This window comes from Solanum verrucosum, unplaced genomic scaffold (assembly GCF_900185275.1).
Source record: "Solanum verrucosum unplaced genomic scaffold, falcon-dt-bn FXZP01000252.1, whole genome shotgun sequence".
Taxonomy (NCBI): domain Eukaryota; kingdom Viridiplantae; phylum Streptophyta; class Magnoliopsida; order Solanales; family Solanaceae; genus Solanum; species Solanum verrucosum.
This window is the reverse complement of record NW_026019988.1, coordinates 2,025,247-2,039,605: the sequence shown is the minus strand read 5'-3', so window position 1 is coordinate 2,039,605 and position 14,359 is coordinate 2,025,247. Positions and strand designations below refer to the sequence as shown.

General features: G+C 35.0%; 1 protein-coding gene across 1 annotated transcript; it reads left to right on the top strand.

Annotated features, from left to right (window-relative positions):
* The first annotated feature begins 7,387 nt into the window (after positions 1–7,387).
* On the top strand, positions 7,388–12,677 carry LOC125818799 (acetyl-CoA acetyltransferase, cytosolic 1). The gene is made up of 14 exons (XM_049498311.1): positions 7,388–7,656; positions 8,411–8,509; positions 8,611–8,784; positions 8,867–8,972; positions 9,567–9,705; positions 9,940–10,017; positions 10,093–10,158; positions 10,691–10,776; positions 11,010–11,109; positions 11,185–11,295; positions 11,368–11,409; positions 11,565–11,651; positions 12,010–12,095; positions 12,482–12,677. The coding sequence occupies exons 1-14, from the start codon at positions 7,620–7,622 to the stop codon at positions 12,513–12,515; spliced, it is 1,245 nt and encodes a 414-aa protein (XP_049354268.1). The 5' UTR covers positions 7,388–7,619; the 3' UTR covers positions 12,516–12,677.
* Positions 12,678–14,359: the final 1,682 nt, after the last annotated feature.

Here is a 14,359-nt window from a genome sequence, read left to right as displayed (position 1 = left end):
GTATTGGTATCATTAAGGCTGATAATTTCGTTGAATTGATATTAAATCAACATATATAGATAATGTATTGGTATCGTTTAGGTTTCTTGTTAAGAAATACTCATTAGTTAGTGATACTATAAGAGTATATATATACTCTTATAGTATCATTGACTAATGAGTAATTTCTAAACAAGAAATTACTTGATACCATAACATATATATATATATATACACTCTTATAGTATCACTGACTAATATGTAATTTCTGAACAAGAAACATTAATGATACCAATACAGTATATATATATACTGATTTAGTATCAGTTAAGTGAAATTATCAACCTTAATGATACCAATACATTATATGATACCGATTTAGTATCAGTAAAGTGAAAATTATCACCCTTAATGAATGGGGGTATTGTAACACCCCAGAAAATTTTTAAGCTAAGACTCGAACCGTTCTTCATAGTGAGTGAGATTTTTGCAAGGAATTAAAAATTTCTTAAGTCTTAAGGTCACTAGAGGTAGCATCTTAAGTTTCAAGAAGAACTTAATTGGATATTTTTGGTGTCATTGCTGTCTATCCTATAATTGTTTTACTTCAAGCAAGATTTCACTACTTGGATATTTTTGGTGTCATTGCTGTCTATCCTATAATTGGATATTTTTGGTGTCATTGGAAATTAAAAAATGTATTTTTGCTGTTTTATACAATAGAATGTATCCTATAAGCAACATTCACCTTACATGCTTTTTTTCTTTTACAGGGATGTACAAAAAAATGAAGATGATGGAGGACTTGGTGGCACGGGAACCCAAAAACACTGGCCCTCGCTCGGAAAGAGGAGGAAGAATATAGAAAAACCATGAGACAGCAAATAGAAAAGATTGTAAAGAGAACTGAAAAAATAACAAGACTATAATAAGGCCTACCTGTCTGGATGAGGAATCTCTAACTGCAGAGCTATTGTATTGCAAAAACTGAGATGTAAAGCTAGGGAAGTTCGAGAAAACAACTGAGATTTGGATCCGGTTGTGAACTATGTCATTAAATTGATGCTTCGACACAGCATTTCGCAAGATTTCTTTCTTCAGCAAGGCAGCAGTGACTTCTGCAAGAAGTTCGATCCACAGAATTATTGATAGTTTTTTTTTTTTTTTAGTAGAGTGTAGTATGTACTCTGACCTCTTTAGAGAAACACATGAAAGATTTTGTCTTTGTATGTCATCCTTGTCACTGTCCCTATACTAGTGGCATATAGTTTACACAAACAGTAGCATTTTCTACTTCTTTCTTCTGCTTATATATGCTTCTGTCTAACTTCATTTTCATTTTTGAATCTTGTGGTCTTAATCATGTCACGTGAAATGTTGAAATTATGGAGTTGCCAAAAAAGGAAAGAGACATTTTGTTTTGAACAGAATAAAAATTTAAGACGAACTAATTGAAACAGAGGGAGTAACTTACAAGGGTCATCTTTGGGTACAATGAATGAACTAATACTCAGTCAGCTAATTTAGGCTTGTACAGTGGAGGATCTTCCCAAGCAAAAGTGATTTTAAGACAGCTTCACACACAACAATATCATAACACAAGTAAATGGCCACCATCAGGAACTTCATGATACTGAATCCAAGGAAACATTTGCTCTACATATTTTTATAATTAAACCGGAATGAACTTGTCCTCGTAACCTTACCATATGTGAACAGAGCTTTTGTTTTGTGGGTACGGGTTACATACCTCCAGCCTCCAGTGGATCAAAAACCCATAAATGCCACAATAAAGTCATGACAAAGGGAGTCGAATACCCTCCATTTCCTTATCCCATCCTGCCAATAGAAGTAAAATTTGTTACAAAATAGTTCCTACACTTGTATACATTAGTATGAAATCAATGGCAGCGAATGGACGGGTATATATCCTATGGAATCCACGATGGTATGATGTTATACAGATTGAAGAGGAGGCTCAATTCTTACATTGCTTAGTGAAAGGAAGAACTGATGGATTTGAAGTCGTAGTCACTGTCATATATGGCTTTAACAATCTAGAACAAAGGAAGTCAATGTGGCTGGAACTACATAGAATTGGACAAACGGTGAATAAACCTTGGTTGTTGTGGGGGTGATTTCAATGCTGTATTATCGCCAAAGGACAGACTAATGGGTAATCATACAGGATTTTTCTGACTCTGTACAACACTTATCCCTAAATGAACTATCTTGGAAAGGAGAATTTTTCACCTGGACAAACAAGCAACCAGGGGCTAATAGAATATGGAGTAGACTGGATGGAAATTTTGACTGGATGATGAACTGGGGATATGTGCAGGTTGAGTATGACTTGCCCATGATCTCTGACCACTCCCCCATGGTTCTTAAATTACACGCAGCACCCCAGGTTAACAAGACTCCGTTCAGATTCTTCAATGTCCTAGCTGATCATGAAGAATTCTTTCCTATAGTCAATGAAGTATGGAGACAACAAAAGGACCAATAGAGTATGAAGAATGTATGGCTTAAGCTAAGGGCACTCAAGCCATTACTCAAGAAGCTGAATAACAGAGAATTCAAGAATGTGAGGCAACAAATTGACAATGTCAGGATAGAGTTGAAGGTAGTCCAAGCACAATTTACTAGGCAATGTAGCAATGGGCTAATCAATGTCGAAAAGACTCTCCTCCAGAATCTAGAAAAGTGGTCTTTGATAGAACAGAACATCGTGAAGCAAAAGTCTAGAGCAATGTGGATTAAGCTTGGAGATTCCAACACCAAGTATTTCTCTGCTGTTATGAAGGAGACAAATATCTGAAATTATGGCGCTGTCAGGAGACAAACAGAGAGAAATAGTAGATCTCTACATGAGTCTTATGGGTTCTACAGCCACTGAATTACCAGCAATAGACCAATTGGTGATGAGAAGAGGACCTACACTTACTATAGCGCAACAAACTAGTTTACGTACCGAAGTCACTGATCAAGAGATTCTAGACAGCCTCCATGGTATTGATGATGACAAAGCACCTGGCATGATGGTTTCAATGTATATTTCTTCAAAAAAGCATGGCCAGTAATCCACAATGATGTGATGTTAGCTGTTAAAGAGTTGTTTCACACAGGAAAATTATTCAGAGCCGTCAATTGCACTACCATTACTTTAGTGCCTAAAGTTGACAATCCTACGACAGTGAAAGACTATAGACCTATAGCCTGTTGCACTTTATTATACAAGTTGATCTCCAAAGTCCTGCCAGCTAGGTTACAGGAAGTCATAGCCTCTATCATCTGTGAAGCCTAATCTGGATTCATTCCTGGGAGACAAATTTCAGACAATACCCTTAAAGCTCATGAGCTTGTTAAAGCGTACACTAGGAAACACATTTCTGATCGATGCATGCGTATGATTTAGTGGAGTGGATATACTTAGAGCAAATCCTAGAGAGCCTAGACTTTCCCCTTAAGTTCAGGGGGTGGTTGATGCAATGTATTAGGACTGTTAACTATACCGTGTTGATAAATGGGGAGACTACAAAGCCGTTCAATGCAGCAAAAGGACTAAGGCAAGGGGACCCAATTTCCCCCTTTTTATTTGCCATAGTGATGGAATACCTGAGTAGGAATCTAAACAGCCTCAAAGACGAAAATACTTTCAGACTCCACCCAAGATGGAAATTACACGCCCGAGCTTTGCTGACGACTTGCTCCTATTTGCAAGAGGAGACCTCCCATCTGTTACAGCCTTGTACAAATGCTTCCTCAAGTTCTCACACACATCTGGTCTTCAGGCAAATATGAGCAAAAGCTCTGTCTACTTTGGAGGAGTAGCTCCAACAGAGAGGAACAAAATACTTCAACATCTTGGATTTGAAATTGGAGACTTACCATTATACCTGGGAATACCGTTGTCCACTACATTAGGGCAATGGCAACCTCTAATCGAGAAAATCATTAAGAGGATATCGTCATGGACAGCAAAGAAACTTTCATTCGCTGGTAGAATACAGTTAGTTCAAACTGTGATCTTTGGCATCCAAGCTTATTGGGCACAATTCTATATCCTACCAACAAGCATTTTGAAATTCATTGATGCCTATTGTAGGAGCTATGTGTAGTCGGGGGGAAATGAAGTGACCAAAAAGGCGTTAGTGGCTTGGGATAAGGTATGCTCACCTAAGACGTGTGGTGGACTCAATCTTACAAACGTTAAGGAATAAGGCTGCAATTGGTACAAAGTGTGGGGACTTAGCCAACAAGCAAGATCGATTATGGATTAGATAGGTTCATTCATACTATGTCAAAAACCAAAGTGTCCTCACAATGGCCATTCCTAAGCAAGCAAGTGAGATGGTAAAACAAATTATTGGTACCAGAAGGATACTTCAAGATAGCCGAGTAGCCGGAAGGCCAGATAGAAGCATGATTAGACATATCTATTTCCAACTACTGAACACAGTTGAACCAGTAAGGTGGATGTTCCAGAATGATGCAAGGCCAAAAGCTAAGTTTACCATGTGGTTACACTTTCATGGGAGGATGCTAACAGCGGATAGATTGATCAAATGTGGAGCCAGGGTGTGGACTTTGCAGAACTAATGATGAAAGTAGAGACCATTTATTCCTCTCATGCAGCTAGACTCTTAACTTATGGGCGAGACTCATGCAATAGATTAAAAGACAATGGTTACTGCTCAAACTTGGGAACAATATGCAGATTGGGCAACTCATAATGGGAAAGGGAGATCACACTGACACTGCCAGACTTTTCAGAATGGTCTTCACTGAAGCAATGATCCATGCCATCTAGATAGAGAGAAACTTGAGTATTTTCGAAAAGAATCGATAGATCAACAGATTGTCGATACTTACAAGCTTTGATCTTCAACCTGAACCAAAATCCTTTTTTTTTCACTTTCCTAAATGATTGTTGGATCAAGACAATAGTGTTTATTGTTTTTTGACTTATCAATCCAAATAAAAATTCATCATCACTAGCCCAATTACTATCACAATAGTCAATACTCAATGCTAAGAATTACGCAGTTAAGCAAACTTATACTACTTAATTACTCATCATAGTTATAGTTTGCTATAATTACCACTCGCGACTAACATTATACATTAATTACGTGGGCTGACTTCGAGTTTGTATAATTAGTCATGTTTGTATATGTATAATTCGCCAGAATATACAAATACATATGTATAATATACAATTATCTAACTGATATACATATACAATTCACCTTCCTCCCACTCTCTCACTCTCCTCTCTCCTCTCTCTCCCAATCTCGCTTACCGCTCTCCTCCCTCTCCCAATCTCGCTTGCCATATATACAAATACATATGTATAATATACAATTATCTAACTGATATACATATACAATTTACCTCTCTCCCACTCTTTGCCCTCTCTAGCCCGCCTCTCTCCTCCCTATAACGTGTAGCTACGAATTGTAATTATCAAACTATAACTATGGAGAGTAATTAGGCTAGCCAACAAGATTGAGGTGATCTTTGGAAGATTAAAAGAAGAAAAAAAATTTCAAATATATACGGTCAACAAATATAGTCATGTTTTTATTTGTATAAAAAGTAGTCAAATATCATACCAAGTAAACACGGATTATTGATGCACTCAAAAAGTTAAAAGATAATTTACCTACATATGAATTATACACTGAATATACATTATGATACACTTAAAAAATTGAGTATAATTTAACTATACATATGAATCTTCCACTAAGGACTAGCCATCTTCCTATACAAGCCCTTCATATGGGCAACTCTGTACCATATGAAATTTACGTAGCACTTATATGACGTTATAACGTGACGAATCGGTACATTTTTGTTATGCAGTCGGTCTAGAGTTTTAAAATGGAATAAGGTTTTTTTGGAATATTTGTATTTTAACTATGTTATAATACTTAATTTGGAAATTTGGGTATGTCACAATATTTACGTGAGTATGAAACTTATTATATTAAGGATGGGAAAATGCATAAGTACCCCCCAGCCTATGCCCGAAATCCCAGAGACACACCTAACCTTTACTAAGGTCCTATTACCCCCCCGAACTTAATTTATCTATAATATTCTACCTCTTTTCGGCCTACGTGGCACTATCCTTGAAAAAATTGTCAACATGCTTTGGGCCCACAAGATAGTGCCACGTAGGCCAAAAAGAGGTAGAATATTACATACAAAATAAGTTCGGGGAGGTAATAGGACCTTAGTAAAGGTTAGGTGTGTCTCTGGGATTTCGGGCATAGGCTGGAGGGGTACTTACGCATTTTCCCTATTAAGGATAGATCCAAAAATGCTAGTCAAATTGATTCCAAATTTAGAAGGAAATGATATCCTCTATCCATTCAGTAAAATAATACCATCTATAAAGATCTCCTATTTAATTTTTGCACAACAAAAAATTGATTCTAAATTTTTCACTCAATTTAACACGTTTAGCATACTCTTACACCAAAAGCAAGATCACGATAATGGGTGATATTGAGTCTAAATATTACTTTATCTATTTATTTTGATTTGATACAATTTTTTTTTTTTAAAACATAAAACTTTTAAATTTTATCAGCTTAAATTAAATATTCATATAATATATCAAAATATCTTGTAGTCTTATTTTCTTAAAAGAAAAGGCTCAAATATGTTATCCGTTAAAAAATTGACTCATTTGTGTCATTTTCATTTGAAAAAATGTTAAGCTATTATTTATTAACCGAAATGGCATAGATGAACCTTTTCTCAAAATTAGATGACATATTTGAACCTTTTTTTCCTTTTAAAAAAATGATTTAAATAATGACGTGACCAAATCACAATTAACCATGTGTAAAAAATGATTTTGCAAAACTGGATTTGTTTTCAATTAACACATAATGACATGAATTAGCCTATTTCTCAAACAGAAATGGCATAGATGAAAAACTTTACACAAATGACATAGATGAAGTCTTTTCTCAAAGTTTGATGACATATTTTAACTTTTTTCTCTTTTCTTAAACACTTCACATGAAAAATATAAAATCAGAGTAGTGCTAAAAAGTTTAAAAGTTGCTCCTTTTTAAACGAATAAAGAAAAGTAGAACAAATAAATTAAAACGAGAAGAGTATATAACTAAAATAACATTTAGAAATTAAAAGAAAAACATTAAGAAATGATCATAAAACTAAATCTTTTCAGATTTTAAAAGAATTATTCCTTTTAAAACAAATTAGTTAGGAAATGTGATACTATATATTTTAGGAAGGAGATATTCAGATTTAATTTCGAGATTTCATTTTGCAATCCCTTACAAATTTTTTTAAAATTTATGTTTTATTTATATAAAAAAAATTCATTTTTCCATATAAGATCATATTGGCACGCAATTCTATTCAGCTCTATAAATACAAAATCCAAAATCTCCGCAAAAAAAAATTTGATTTGAATCTTCCAAAAGAATCAAACTTTTTGTGAAAATCTTGTTTAGTGTAAAACTTGAATCTCTTAAAAAGTTTGTTATTGATCGGAGCTATTTCTTCTGTTGTTACTTTGTTTTGGTTCAAAATAAGTTAAATTGGGTCCAATTCATTTTTGGTTCTTGATTGATCATTTTGGGAGAATTCTAATGGCAAAAATGGTTCAAGATTCCATCAAACCTCAAGGTAATTCTTTCTTTTTTCATTTTTCTCTCATGGGGTTTTCATAAATTTTATAGTTGATAAGTTTTGGTTTGGGGGTAGGGGAAGGGGATTTGGGGAGGGGTTTACAAGTTGAGGAATCAAACTATCACCAAAAGGTGGAAGTGAAAGTTCACGTAGTCTAACTAACTGAACTACTAAGACTTCGCTTAGTGAGTTAGCTCATCTGAATTGGGATAAAAGGGAGTAGTTTGGTGCCATTAGTGTTTGTTTGGTTAGAATTCTGAATACATATATGTAAGCTGTGATTGTTTTTTTATTTGTCTAAACATGACTGGTATTGGTGTAGTACTAAACAATATGATCGTAAAGATACGAATTTTTTATAAATATGGTGTGGAGGTACCTGCTACTTTCCACCAATACAGGTATTGATTAACTCTGTCCACCAAACTTGGACAGTTGGAAATAAATCACCTAGTGTTTTTGCCTTGCTAGGGACTTGAGACCTCATGATTCTCAATTGACTACTAGGCCACACCTTGGGTGCCGTAAAGATCTGATTTTTAACATTGAATATTTTTAGTTTTGAGATTTGCCTCATATAGGTATGGATTAACTCTATCCACCAAACTTGAACAGTTGAGAATAAATCACCTAGTGTTTCATGATCCTCAATTCACTTCGTTGACTACTAGGCCACACCTTGAGTGCTGTAAAGATATGACTTCGTTTTGGGATTTGCTTCATATGTATAACAAAATGTTTGAAATTCCAGATGTATGCATTGTGGGTGTTGCTCGAACGCCTATGGGTGGTTTCCTTGGTTCTCTCTCGTCGTTATCTGCTACAGAGCTTGGTTCTGCAGCAATCCGAGGTGATAGTAATAGATAGCTAACTTTTCCATCTGTTATCTGATGTTCATTTACTTCAGTTCTTTATGTTGACAACCTTCCGATATATCTGTTATGACTGTAGCTGCCCTTAAGAGAGCAAATGTAGATCCATCCCTTGTTCAAGAGGTCTTCTTCGGAAATGTTCTCAGCGCAAACTTAGGTCAAGCCCCTGCTAGACAGGCTGCCTTAGGAGCTGGGATACCTAATTCAGTGATTTGCACAACCATTAACAAAGTGTGTTCTTCAGGACTTAAAGGTAGGATCTGCATCTATACATTTCGATTATTTCTATCATGTTTTTTGCCCACTTCTTCCTGACATGTTTACGTTTGTTGTAGCAACAATGATTGCAGCACAGACTATACAATCAGGAGCCAATGATATCGTTGTGACTGGTGGCATGGAAAGCATGTCTAATGTACCAAAATACCTAGCTCAAGCAAGGTCTGATTTTTTATTCTAATGATTGTATGTATCTGGACAATAATAAAATGGAAACTGCCACTTCCCAAGAAACAAGAATAAAAAAGAAAAGAGAGCAGAAGCACATTAAGTGTTGGTGTTAAACTGTCTTTCTTCCATCAATAATGTTCAAATCCTCGATCTGTTGTGGCTGCTAAGCTGTCCTTACGAAACAATCTTCCTTATGTGAAAATGAGAAATCAAGATCTAGTTTTTTGGTTCTCCAGGAAATTTTGCATGTATTATAGTTTGCAATGCCTCAAAGTAAAATTGGAAATTTTGGTGGAAGACACTATGCCAATGCATTCAAAGTTTTTGCATTATATCTGTGTATTACGTTATTTCTTGATGTTCTAGTATGGATCTTACAAGTGGCAAATCATAATCCTCTGAAAGACCTTAGTTTCTCTGATTGTCGGAAGACAACGTCCTTAAAGGATTTTCTCCTTCTTCTTTTTCTTTGTCTGCTTTGGGGAAGCTCTATTTTGAGGATGACTAGCACTTAGAATTTATCAAATATAACTTACAGTAAAAATAATTTTCCATAGTCATTTATGATTTTCCTTATTTTGATAGGAAGGGGTCTCGTCTAGGGCATGATACTGTTGTAGATGGCATGCTAAAAGATGGACTCTGGGATGTCTATAATGATTTTGGCATGGGCGTCTGTGCAGAACTATGTGCTGATCAGTATAAAATTACAAGAGAAGACCAGGTAATATCTGCTGCTACCTGAAGTTTTGAGATTTATCTCTTCATTTTTGTTTTCTTGCTTCCTGTTTTCTTACTTCTCCTTCTGTGGGAAGTAGCTGTGTGTGTTTATGTAAAGCTTAGAGCTGTTTTGTTTTCTGGAAACAAGGCCTTGAAAATTCTTGAAAATAAACTTAGTTTTCAACACGATTGTCTATTGTATTTTCTAGTGGTGATTTGTCTTCACATTTTTCTGTAGGATTCTTATGCTATTCAAAGCTTTGAGCGAGGAATTGCTGCACAACGTAGTGGTGCATTTGCTTGGGAAATAGTACCAGTGCGGTTCTACATTCTTTCTTAAAATGATGCTCTAGAAAGGTTGAGAGTTCAGATTAAAATCTTGATTATGCAGGTAGAAATTTCTGGTGGAAGAGGAAGACCATCTAGTATTGTCGATAAAGATGAAGGCTTAATAAAGGTGAATCGGATTGGTTAACAAACTCATGTATTGTACTTGAGTTATATGTATTTGTTTTTTGGTTTCCGGGTGAGATCATCTTTTGGTAGATTATTCTTTTTTATGATCTTCTTTACCTTTTTATGTATCCTTTACACCTACTTTCACCCTTTAACGTGGGATTTTTGCTTCACTAACTGTACAAAAATCCCTGTACGATCTATCCCTAATATTCTATCTTGTGCAGTAAAATAGTGCTTCCATGTGCAAGTTCGCTTTCTATCAATGTCATTTGTAAATCTTCTTTGTCAATTTTTTTATATTTGATTTCAATCAGTTATACTCTCGGACAGCAGACTTGGCAATTTTCTTTCCCCTGCCGTTGTCAAGCACATATACTTGATTTCCCAGTCTTCTTCCACACGTTCTTGATGAAATTTTTGTCTGTCCACCCTTGGTTTCCAAGTTCTGAATGTAAATGATACCTTGATCTTCTGAGTTGCTTATTTTACCTGTCAACACTTTGAACCTCTTTTCATTGTTGTTTTGCTAGTTTGATGCCTCCAAACTAAGAAAGCTTAGACCAAGTTTCAAGGAGAATGGAGGTTCTGTTACTGCAGGCAATGCTTCCATTATAAGGTATTCTTTCGTCTGTCTCTCTTTCTCTGTGTTACCACACGTGCATGTGCCTAGGCAGACTAATTTCTTTTCACGCATTTATTATAGCGTCTTTGAAATATATGACAGTAATAAGAACCTGCTCCTAGAGTTCCTTTAGTATTTTTCATGACACTGCCCTGTGTTTAGCATTGCTTGATGTAGAAAGTAGGCTCATTTGCTTTATTTTGACCTCTTGTATGCTGTAACTCTAGTGATGGCGCTGCAGCATTAGTTCTGGTGAGTGGACAAAAGGCGATTGAACTTGGATTGCAAGTAATCGGTAGGATCAGAGGATTTGCAGATGCAGCTCAGGTAGAAGAGAATTTTCTTTTGTTGTCTCGAGTTTTACAACTTACCGTGACTTGTCTAACAAGATTTATTGGGCAGGCACCTGAATTATTTCCAACAGCTCCAGCTCTTGCTATACCAAAAGCAATTAAGAATTCTGGCCTCGAGTCATCTCAAATTGATTATTATGAAATAAACGAAGCGTTCTCTGTAAGGATCTGCACTGTGTCTTCTGACTGTACTTTTTTTGTTTGGCCATAATTTATCATGTTTCCTTTGCAGGTCGTGGCTCTGGCCAACCAAAGACTGCTCAATCTTAATTCGGTTAGTCTCCCATTGCTGTGCACATTGGATGCATACATAGTGAAATATCGTGGCAAATTTAGTTTTGATAAAAAAAAATTGATTTCTAATCAATTCATCCAATTCCTGTCCTGCCTCTTTCTCAATCCCGGTGTAATTATGTTCTCTGGTCACAGGGAAAACTAAATGCACACGGTGGAGCTGTGTCATTGGGACATCCTCTAGGGTGCAGTGGAGCTAGGATTCTGGTAACTCTTTTAGGGGTATGTTGGCCACTTCTTCCTCTAGTTATTAATCTTAATTCTTAAGCAATTAGACTTGGCGTGACTGGTAAAGTTGTTGTATGTGATCAGGAGGTCACGGGTTTGAGCAGGGTAAGGCTGCATACAACGAATCCTTGTGACCTGGCCCTTCTCCAGACCCTGTGCATACCGGGAGCTTAGTGCACCGGACTGCCCTTTTAGTTAAACTTTCATATTCTGCTAGTCATTGATTTGATATGATATGTCCATATGCTATACGTGGATATTGATAGATTGTTTTCGTAATGGACAACTGAATAGTATCTGCAGAAAGTTGCTGCTTTTGATTTGTCTCACACAAAGTGTAACTATGGTTCAGGTATTGAAGCAAAAGAATGTGAAATTTGGTGTTGCTGGAGTCTGTAACGGGGGAGGAGGAGCATCTGCCCTCGTTGTAGAGTTCATGTAAGCCTTTTCTTTTGTTAATATCAAGATTTATTCGCTATTCAACCCCTTGAAATTTCTCGTACAACTTTGTTTTCTCTGCTTCTCGTCCTTTTGGATAGCTAGCTCAATCTCATCTGATTGAGAAAATTTGGCAATATTTCCTTAAAACATCAGTGAATTATATCCGAAACAGCCTCTCTACCTCTAAGGTAGTAGGGGTTCAGACCCCGCTTTGTAGAATTTCATTGGGTACGTCATTGTTGTATCACTGACTTCAAATGAGCTCATGTTCAAGTCGCTCTAAATGTTCATAGAGTCTGAACTGCAATTGACTCGCTGCAATCAAAGATTGCATTTGATACAAAGTAGTGTCACTCTAACTACATTGTGTTTGCATCTTTCAGGCCTGTAGGGATGGTGGCGCGTTCCTCGCTTTGAAACTGGAAAAACTTCTTTGCACTATCCGCGCCAACAGTAGCAAGACGTCTAAATCTTTTACTTTATTGTCGAAAAAAACTATATTAGCAATGGTCTAAAGGTTCAACTTATATGCATTGACAGTATAAACGTTATATACAATAATAGTGGATATTACAACTTCTTGTAGCTGGTTATCTGCTTTATTTTCTGTATTACCAATCAAGGCTTATTATAGAAAGTTATTTGCGCTATGTCACTACTTATATAGTGTCTGACATAAAAGGGAAAGTTACGCGACTAAGTAAATATATACTAGTTAACTATTTAATATAGCTATTAGTTTGAAGAAATTACTTTTCGCTACTAACATATAACCTTATTTACTAGGCCACGTTCAGAATTTGTATAATTCAGTTCATAACTGTATAAATTCAGAATTTGTATATGCTTACCCTAGCTTGTATATAATTATCATGTTTGTATATGTTTTGAAAAATTTCTAAATGTATAAATAAATACAAAATTTGTATGTACTTACCTTGTTTGTATATTGGTAAGCGAATTATACATACCGAAATAATCATAGCAAACGAAACTATTGCTATGGAGCGTAATTAGGCAAACTGTATTTAAGGAGGTTTATTAAGTTTAATTTTTTGCTATTTATGAAATTTCCCTAGAAAAATACACCAAATCTCTTAATTTTATATTATTTTATATAATTGCTAAATAAATATAAATGTGAACTCCAAATAGGTTGATATTTTATTTTTAATTTTTTAAGGTGAGGAGTTTTAATAGATCCTCCGGTTCATAGTAAATTCTGATTTTGATCCTCATGATATATGTATGACACAACATATTTAACATTTCGTTAATTAAAATAATTGTTCTTGATCCGCTTATGAAAGACATATGTTATATTTGGATCACTTTGAGATTATATTACCGTCAAGTATTGACTAATAACACATAACATAACAAATGGTCAATTAAGTGGCGGATTAATTCATAATTATGTTAAATTTATGAATATTCACAAACAAAGAAATCAAAAATGCATATTTAATTAATTAAAGATTGATAAATTTAATTAAATATCATAAGAATTAAATTAGAATTTTTTAATTTTCATTTTTTCCTTTAACATACATTTGGATGATGGAGAATAATCATCGTGTAATTACCAACATATTTTTCGTGCTTAGTCCGTAAAAACCTCAAAAAGCTTTTGGAAAATAGTAAATGTTTTATCACCGAAAGAACAGCAAATAAAAATAGAAAAAATGAAATCACAAACATTTTGGACTCATTTGTTACACAAATATTAGAAAATATTTATATCTCATCTTAATTTTCTTTCATTCTATTCATATCCTTTGATCATTTTCTTGCAAATAGAAAAGGAAAAAAAAAAGGAAAATTGTTATTTCTTGAGAATTGGAATACATACATGCAATGAGTTGGTAGCCATGGAGATCACAATTTCTTGAATCCTTGCCTTCTCTTTTATGAATAACAAGTGAGTTTTCTCTTTATATTTTCGGGCATATTATTTGCGATAGATGTTAATTAAGCATATATAATATCTCTGGACTTGTTTGAGATTGAGATTTATAATCTTTTAACGATCATAGAATTTTTATGAATGCAATGACCGAGACACCATTTTAGAAAAGGTGTCATTATGCATAACTTCACAATTTCACATATGTGTCTGTGAATTATTGATTATTGTGTCAGATATATAGGTCGTCTATATCACACACTTTTGGAATAAAACCATTCCCTAGCGCCTGCATGAACATTGGATGATTCGTGCACCTATCTACCCTTTTTCTCATAAAATAATTTGGATATAT